The sequence below is a fragment of the Nannobrachium achirus genome, assembly GCF_963921795.1.
Source record: "Nannobrachium achirus genome assembly, chromosome: 6".
NCBI lineage: Eukaryota > Metazoa > Chordata > Actinopteri > Myctophiformes > Myctophidae > Nannobrachium > Nannobrachium achirus.
Genome location: NC_137815.1, coordinates 72,328,164 through 72,338,163, shown reverse-complemented (window position 1 = coordinate 72,338,163; position 10,000 = coordinate 72,328,164). Strand labels below are relative to the sequence as shown.

At 42.8% G+C, this 10,000-nt stretch overlaps 2 protein-coding genes across 2 annotated transcripts in view; one reads left to right on the top strand and one right to left on the bottom strand.

Moving 5' to 3' along the window:
- Window positions 1-10,000, top strand: part of LOC308286362 (semaphorin-3D) — a 190,348-nt gene that overhangs the window by 4,951 nt on the left and 175,397 nt on the right. The window lies entirely within an intron of this gene.
- LOC308286363 (cell cycle control protein 50A-like) lies at window positions 8,359-9,450 on the bottom strand (the record flags this gene model as incomplete). The annotated part of the gene is made up of 1 exon (XM_080727359.1): window positions 8,359-9,450. One exon carries the CDS (start codon window positions 9,448-9,450, stop codon window positions 8,359-8,361), a length of 1,092 nt encoding a protein of 363 aa, XP_080583485.1.

Genomic DNA, 10,000 nt, shown 5'->3' with positions numbered 1-10,000 from the left:
TGGGTTTTAACACAGTCCATTGCTCTTAATCATGACAGAGATTTGATTTGGTGACTGGCCAGTTCCTAGTAGAGGCCCGGATAATAGATTTACACTGTGGTAACTTGAGCCATATCAACATTTTAAAGGCTACGATAGATAAGAAATGTATTGAGGCAACGGAGAGAGTAGACATAGTGAAGAGATAGATTGTGAAATGGACTTTGTTAGTGTGAATAACATGGTTTAATACATGATAAAACTATGACGCAAATGCATATCCAGTGTATAATTTGTCGCTTAATGGGCCACTGCTTTATTTTACAAAGTAGAGCAGTGTGACACTGTATGACAGACACCGGCAGTACCCTTAACCACTCTCACTCTTCTTAGTAAACTTGACCTTTTTTACTTGGATTTCTCTTTTCCCCTCTTCACCAAATCTCATCGCTGAAAATACCAGGCTATTCTGGGTGTAACGTTCACTGAAGATTGACAATCTACAAGATCACAACGTGGCATGCTGTGACGCATTGTAGCTTGTAGATCGACAATTCTTAGTGAACATTAGACCCAGAATAGCCTGCTAGGTGTGTCTTCAACACTTTCAGGCCAAGGACCCCTTAGTTGAGAGAGAGATGAAGCAAGGAACCCCACAACCTTTTCATAGATTCCATTATAGTTTCATTGTATGACAGCACGATCATCATTGTATTTTGGATTGATGTCAATTTGTGTTTTCAGATATTTAACCACTTGAACCATCAATACTTAATAAACTTGACCTTTTACTCTATACTTAGTCTGCTCTTTTTCCCCTCTACACAAACCTCTTTGCCAAAAATAGCCGATCTACAAGCTCACAACGCCTCGCACTGCGAGGCGTTGTGAGCTTGTAGATCTGCTATTTTGGGCAAAAGTTCTCAGAATATGGACACTACAGTTCAAGTAGTTAATATAAAAATCAAACCTCAGTTCGAAGTGAAGCGGTGAATCTTAGTATATAATTGTCTGGAGAGCCGGTATGATATTGTGCCTTTGCTTTTGCTCTTATGCGGCTATTTGTCATTGCTGCAATAGGTGAGACCTATTGCATGTACAAGACAGATAAAACCTGAAGGCCAAATTATCATGTGAAGCTTGACCAATCCTCAAAGTATCCATTCATCTGACCGGGAGGGACACCGCACACATATTCTGGACGTACAGGACAGATAAAGCCTATTCATTCTGAACTGAAATGACCATATATGGACATGGGACACACATTTTGCTTTTTGAAAAAGCCTATTCATTCTGGACTGATATTTTGCACGTACGGGACAGGAAAAACCTGTTCATTCTGGCCTGGAGTGACCATATATGGACATAAGGTAACATACTTTGTGTTTTTGAAAAACCCTGTTCATTCTGGACTGAGATCACCATATATGGTAATTAAACGGACATTCTGTTTTTGAAAAAGCCTGTTCATTCTGGACTGAAATGACCATATATGGGCGTGATACACACAAAGCCATTCATTGGAAGCGGTTTTCACCGCTTCAAAAAAGGGTACTATATCATATCATAATCATATCAAGCCCGATTCATGCTTCACTGCCTGACTTTGTGTCTCATGGCGAGAATAGCAGCTCACAACGCTTTGGATGCGACCATCGTGCAACGGGCTTCTCGGGATTCCGCTTTTTCAGTCGTGGTAAATTCACTCTGAATGACAAGACCAAAAAAACACAATCTGTAGCAACATTTCTTCAGACTTCTGTCCTGAAGCATGAAATCAAAGTAAAAAGCATTATTTAATTATGGTTTGGAATCAAAACTGCTATCCGGATGCAGAAATGTTTTCCTTTTTGGAGCTGTGTGAAGCACAGGCTCCCTATACGTGGCTGTGTGGGTCTGTCTGTGTGTCTGTCTGTCTGTGTGTCTGTCTGTGTGTCTGTATGTAGCCTGAACTTCCTAAACTTCGGCACGCTACTAGTCCCACAGTTTTGCCACCACACACTCGCGCCATATGTCAAATCGACCGGCTTACTCGGGAATCGTGGGCTAGTAACTTGCTAAGAGAAAGGTTCAATAGTTTAATTGATATTAATTTATTAGTGAATTAATTTTCCCCATTGACTTATAATGGGAATCGCAAAAACTCACATTCAATTATTTGTCTCTCGCAAACCATAGGGGCTAGAGTTTCAAGACTTGGAGAGGAGGTTCATAATGATTTCAAGGATTAAATAAAAAATAATTGTGTCATTTGGCCGCATGGTGGCGCCATAACACCCCACTTTACGTTTTGGCCTGTAACTCTTGAACCGTAGGTCGGAAAATTAAAAATATTTTTTCCCTGGATTCCTTGGGTCATGACGCATCTCCCCATATAGGCCACGCCCATTTGCGCCATGATAGATTTTCCGCCATCTTGAATTTTCTCCAAAACACACTTTTTGCTCCTTTTCCTACATATTTTCTTCAAATGTCACAAAAATCGGTACACATGATCCACACACACACACACACACACACACACACACACACACACACACACACACACACACACACACACACACACACACACACACACACAGCTCCACTTCACACGGGTGTGATTTTTTTATGGAAATTGAGCCATGATGACTAATGGGTAATTCCCTGACCAGCCCTGCAGTAAAACAAAGGCCAGTCATTGTGGAAGGCCGACCATTCCTTGATAAACCACATTAATATTTCTCTCACCACATAACAGTGAAGCTGTCTGATCTGCTCTGGTCCAGTGTTATGAGTCTACTGTATGTCACTGTCAGTACTAGGGCTGTCACGATATGACATTTTATATGACGATTAATTGTCACTCAAATAATTGCGATTAACGATTTAAGTGTTATTACATTTCTGTTCGGCTTTAGGCTTTCAAGTTGCACATGGTAGATATGACACATAACCTAAATATACAAAGAAATTACTGACATATTTGACAACATTCTACTTAAAAAAATAACATTGATAGTGGAAATAGCCGATCTACAAGCTCACAACGCGTCGCGATGCGACGCGTTGTGAGCTTGTAGATCTGCTATTTCCACTATTTCTGAAAATGTTTGTAAATGTATGAACATTTTTCAACATTCACGATTATGACGATTATGACAAAATATTTGCGATTATGTCAAATAATTGCGATTAGACGATAATGTAATAATTGTGACAGCCCTAGTCAGTACAGTTGATCTGCTGTGGTCCAGTCTTATGAGTCTATTGTATGTCCATGTCAGTACAGTGTTATGAGTCTATTGTATGTCCATGTCAGTACAGTGTTATGAGTCTATTGTATGTCGATGTCAGTACAGTGTTATGAGTCTATTGTATGTCCATGTCAGTACAGTGTTATGAGTCTATTGTATGTCCATGTCAGTACAGTGTTATGAGTCTATTGTATGTCCATGTCAGTACAGTGTTATGAGTCTATTGTATGTCGATGTCAGTACAGTGTTATGAGTCTATTGTATGTCCATGTCAGTACAGTGTTATGAGTCTATTGTATGTCCATGTCAGTACAGTGTTATGAGTCTATTGTATGTCCATGTCAGTACAGTGTTATGAGTCTACTGTATGTCCATGTCAGTACAGTGTTATGAGTCTATTGTATGTCCATGTCAGTACAGTGTTATGAGTCTATTGTATGTCCATGTCAGTACAGTGTTATGAGTCTATTGTATGTCCATGTCAGTACAGTGTTATGAGTCTATTGTATGTCCATGTCAGTACAGTGTTATGAGTCTATTGTATGTCCATGTCAGTACAGTGTTATGAGTCTATTGTATGTCCATGTCAGTACAGTGTTATGAGTCTATTGTATGTCCATGTCAGTACAGTGTTATGAGTCTATTGTATGTCCATGTCAGTACAGTGTTATGAGTCTATTGTATGTCCATGTCAGTACAGTGTTATGAGTCTACTGTATGTCCATGTCAGTACAGTGTTATGAGTCTATTGTATGTCCATGTCAGTACAGTGTTATGAGTCTATTGTATGTCCATGTCAGTACAGTGTTATGAGTCTATTGTATGTCCATGTCAGTACAGTAGTCCTCAGATTATTTCTCAGAGGATCCACATTTTACTGTACCAGGGAAGAGTATTTATTGCGGAGTACTTGGAAGCAGCCAGCCTATGACATCAGTACTATGACATCATACTGATGACATGACATCAGGGATCTCCATGTATCTCCATAATGGGACACACACACACACACACACACACACACACACACACACACACACACTATAGGGGCGCTTTTCGACCGGCAAAGAACCGGTTCAGGTTATTTCTTTCTCCCGCCTATGGGATGAACCAGAGGTGAGCTTATCCACCAAGTTGGTTCCGAACCGTAATAGTTGGTTCGGAACGGGAACCACAACATCCTTGGTTCCTCTGGTTCAATCTGGTTCAATCTGGTTCAATCTGGTGGAAACGCAAGCCGGTTCGCAAGAACAAACCAAGGTTCCAAGAACGTTGAACGGCACTGGTTCTTGAACCAAGGTTCTTGTGGTGGAAAAGGCCCCAGGATGATAGATGGATGAATGTGGTTTTTGTATGATGCTGGACCTTTCTGTCGCCTGCTGAACAAATCCATTAAACCACGTTAAACCCTATTTAACTGGAGTCCCCCAGGGCTCTATACTAGATGCGCTCCTTTTTTCCCTCTACACCAAATATCTGAGCTGAGAATAACAGTTCTCAACATGCCACGTTGCCAGTGGTTCTTAAACATTTTCAACATATATTAACTCTAGCATATTCTGGTGTGAGTATATTCAACATAGATAGCCAATCTACAAGCTCACAATGCCATTGTTTCTCAAAGTGGGGTCCTGGATCCCCCAGGGGTCCTTGATGGGCTTCCAGGAGGTCCCCAGAAAAGTTTGTCTAAACTCTTCTTTTGACAAATCTCTCAATGAGACTCAGTGATTTGACCCTCACAGCCCTATAGTCTCTAACATCGTGCTCTGGGCAGTGGGCACAGATATTGACAAGTGATGCACACTTTCTGTATTCAAACCTGACACACTGACACTTTTATTCATGGTGCCTTATGATCCTCAAATTATGTCCAAAACACGTCCACAATGTGCTTCTCATTCGCCATGCGTGTCTCGCACACACATAAGCGCGTGCACGCACACAAGCACGCACGCATGCACACACACACACGCACACACACACGCACGCACGCACGCACGCACGCACGCACACACACACACAGGCTCTGTATCAGTCTGTTTCCTATTTAGGTCTGACTACGTTGGACCTGTCGGCAGTTTTATCACTGGCAGGAGTTAGAGTTTCCCTCTGTTCTGTTATTTTCTTCTCTCTTTCTGTTTCTCTTTCTCCATGTTTGTGTACCTCCATCGTCCGTCCGTCCGTCTCTCTCTCTCTCTCTCTCTCTCTCTCTCTCTCTCTCTCTCTCTCTCTCTCTCTCTCTCTCAGCTTCTCTTTGATCAAAGACATTTTTATGTTGGAAAATAGAAAACTAGCTTGAAGCCAAAAGTTATGAAGTCAGACTTACGTACCGGTATGTTGGTCTTTTTTGGGGGGATATGTCGTGCATGGACATGCACAGTATAAGAGTATATATATATATATATATGTGTGTGTACATACTTGTGTCAGCAATGCATGGTACACTTATAAAGACACACACACACACACACACACACCCTCTGCATCTCGTTCACCTCACTGCATGAACATGGAACGTTGCGTTTATTGATGGGAGTGTACTGTATGTGTATGTGAGAGTGAGTGACTCACGTACTTGAGTGACTGGGTAGGTGTTTGACAAAGAGTGAAAGAGATGGAGATATTTTGCTCTGTTGTACAGTGGGCTTATATCTTAGCCTGGAACCACACCAATCCACCTGGGCGAAAAACTTGCCCTTGGCGAATATGGGTCTGGCCCCGCTCAATTGTGATCCATTTCCTCTCCCCAAAGATTTGGGGGACCAATCAGGGCCCAGCATTGGTCTGGTCTAACCAATCGTTTTTTTAATCCACCCTTGGAAATGAAAAGACTAATATCCGATACGCAGTGAGGAATTAGTATGAGCAACGCCAAGCTAGTTATATCTGCAATGCAAAGAGTCCTCTCCTGTGTTTATGCTGAGCTGATACTAATTCTTAGCAACCTTGGCAACTGTGGAACCTTGAATCTGACACGCTAGCTGCAGGCACACACTGATGGACGGATTCACACACACACACACACGCGCGCGCGCGCGCGCGCACACACACAAATGCACAGATTGCACACGCTTTGCACAGCACAAAGAATGACGCAGAAACATAGGTTGAGAGCAAGACCAAACAGATATTGAGACAGGAGCCAAATTCCAATACCTTAATCTCTGCTCAAGCACACACTGTGTATCAACGTTCTGAGAGTGATTCAACTGGAAGGGATACTGAAGCGCATTTATATATACAGTATATTATTTATATATACAGTATGTTATCTGAATAACAGTGATCAAACCTAATGAAGACCTACAAACCTACAACCTAAATAATAGTTTGATCTTTATTTACACAATAATGCTGTTTGTTGTGCCTGAGTGTGGGAGAATGCATGTCAAACAGCTCCATTCATAAGCATCCCTGCAAGCCAAATGATGTCATGATGACGTTATGATAACGTCCTCCGGTGACTCCGGTGATGTTCAGAACCAGGCCAGATCACAGCCCTTATGGGGATGATCTTGACGTCATTACCAGGATGTCACATGGACTATAGGATTATTGTTATTGTTTGTAATGTTAGTTGAAATATGATCATGTAATATTCTGGGACATATCTGACTAATTATGACATTTATCTGGCCTCGATCGGACCCTCTCTGATTAATCCAAGACATCCGTTTTCGTGGGCAGGATTTATGTTGGGTGAAATCAGGTGATATTCTAGACCAGATCTGACTAGTTAGTCATGGTTTGACTTGATCAGGCCTCAATCGAGATATCACTGATTGGTCCAGGTCCTGACCGTGCTTGCTGGGATATTAGAGAGAAATACAGCATGTGGAGCAGGGGGGATGCAAGCAGGCAGACATTTGCACATTGGGATGTGGCCATCAGTTCAGGCTGCTCCAGTCCTCCGGACTCACAACTAATCCTCGCCCAGAGGTGGGACTATTAAGGCGCAAGTGGAGGATGTGAGTGGAGGATGTGAGTGGAGGGAGCGAGTGTGGAAGTTAGTGTTGGAATTTGGCTAGAGATAAATAAATAGTATGAGAGAGGAGGGCATTCTGTTGCAGATTCACCACCGCAGAGGCCCAAGTTAACACATGTAAACCAGGAAAGCATCTGTTCCATTTTAGATTGTAGTGTTGACTCTTCAAAAATAGCAGATATACAATATATATACAGGTAACAGCACACTTGTACATTTTTGAAAAATCGAAACTCGGTTCGAAGTGAAGCGGTGAATTCTTATTCTGTGTGTGTTCTAGAGCTATGAAATCTGTGTTCTAGATCTATACATTCTATCTTCTAGATCTATACTTTCTATGTGCTTTAGTTCTATATCTTCATGAATTCTGAATGAATGAATGATTTTGTCTGGAGGGCCAAATTGTCATGTGAAGTTGGACCAATCCTCAATTCTGCATGCACGGGACAGACATTGGACAGACAAAGCCACACCTTGGAAGCGGCTTTCACCGCTTCAAAAATATTGAAAGTGGTCCGCGGTCAAACATATATCCTACTTGGCACGTAAAAGTTTGAGAACTACTGATTTAGAAGGCATTACATTTGTAGATTTGGCCGAGCACTTCACAGAACAATTGTGTGTACACCAGGGGTCTTGTCAATTTGCAAATCTTAAATCATTTTCATGGTCAGAAAAGGCAAATTTTAAAGCACTTTATATAGCTTTTGTTTATCATTATTATTATGGATGAGAATAACAGTCAGCTCTGTGCCCTACATGGCGATAAAGCCAGTGTTTGGCCACTAATAGTAGTCTAGCAGACAGATGACCCCACGGAACGACGCGCTGCGAGGAACCATAGAGCTGTTGATTGTGTCCCATTCCATCACCCGTTCCTTGGCCAAGTGTCTGATTGTGTTTGATTAATTTGTCAGACATCAAAATATAACAAAACCTTTACAGAATACTGTTTAAGATTGTATAGCATTTATTTCCTGTGAATAAGCATCATGAGAACAAAAAAATAAAAATAAAACGGCCTTAGTAATGGCCCAATCCATTTTTTGGTGTACTTCTATTACGTCTGCATGGGTAGGATACATTTTAACTAAATGCCATCCATCATCAAGCTAATCCAAGTATGATCATGATGGGAGCCTGCAGTGCCTGAAGTTAGTGGGGAAAATAGTTGTTGTTGTTGCGGTTGCGGTATTTATGGTGGACGATGAGCAGAAGCATGCCGAGGACAAAGCAGAGGGAGCCCACGGTGATGTACGCAATGCCCAGGAAAGGGTTCTTGCTGCCTATGGAGGACGTGGTGCTCAGGATCATGCGCTTCCTGCCATCAAAGTTAAGCACAGGGTAATTATAGACGACCTCCAGGCTGTAGTTTCCACTTGGCAGAGTGGAATTCGCGCTGGACTTCTGGATGATGCGGTAGAGCTTGCGGAAGGTGGGCAGGGCGGCCGTGCGCATCCACACGATGAGGTCCTCGTTGATGAAGCCGTTGTTGTCGGCGTCCGACGGGTCCAACTCAAAAACGGGCTTCGTCCAGTTCACCGGCTGGGCAGTGCCTTGGAAAGCTGCGGCGAGATCGCCATCTCCATGTGGATTCCTGAACTTCCCATGCTTGTCGCTCGACCACGCTATGCCTTTCTTCACCAGAGGAACGAGATGTCTCGTGCCACCGGAATCAATGTAATACAACTCCAGAACGTCGTTAAAGAGGCTGTTTGCAATGGCACCGCACGGGGCGATAGGCAGGCCACCTCTGAGGCGGTAGGGCTCACATTCCTTACTTGGGTTCTTCAATGCTGACCGGTCACCATTCAATTGCCTGTCGTCCCTCGACTTCACGTAACGCCTGTGGTTCTGGTAGAAGTTGGACAAGCCGTAATACATGAAGACATCACTCTCAAAGGGTTGCTCCAGTGTAAAGGGTACAGAGCAGGTGCATGGTTTAGTGCTGGTCCAGTTGAAGTTGTGAGCGCAGTCGTAGCATGGATTTACCTGCTCAACACCGGTGTAATCCATCTGAAACTCTGTGATGTTGTTGGATATGACCAAGAGGACGATCCCGATGGGGATGAAGATGAGGCTCATGACGAAGAAAGCTGGAAAGACGGTGCCTGCGGTCAGGACGGGCTGCAAGGCCGGTAACCTCTGCTGTTTGAACGGAGTGTTCTCCGGCTTGTTGCTTTTGACGGCTGCTGCTCCATTTTGGCCTTCGGCATCCGAATGGTTATTCTCCTCTTCTTCCTTCATATTGTAGATTGACCATGAGGGCATGGCTGCAAGCGGTCCTGAGAAAAATGTACTCTAGTTTTGACAACTTGTCTGCTTCACTTCGTCGAGTATAACTACTCTATTGAAAAGTACACTATCATTTCAAATGCTGATTTCAGTTACCGTAATGCAGCAAGAATAAAACTGTGATAATTTATACTAGCTTTGGTCTGACGTCACACACAACACAAACTAGCAGTTGGGGGCCCTTCTGTAACATCAGTACTATTGGCTATGACATCAGAATGATGACGTAGGTCATTTCCATATTTGGGCATACTGTATCAACAGACAGACACAGAAAGGTTGATTCATCTTCACAGCGTCGCTGGTCTCTTCAGCCATAGATGGCCCGCAATTACTAAACTAAACTAAACTAAACTAATCTCCTGTCATGGCAGGTCTTGATTGTGCTTTGATTTAGTTCAGTGTTTGTTATTTGGCTGCTATCTCCTGGTTAGAACACATATTCTATTTGACGTCAGTGTCAAATGCTATGAATGTTGTTTATCTCTCCTGGACTAATTAT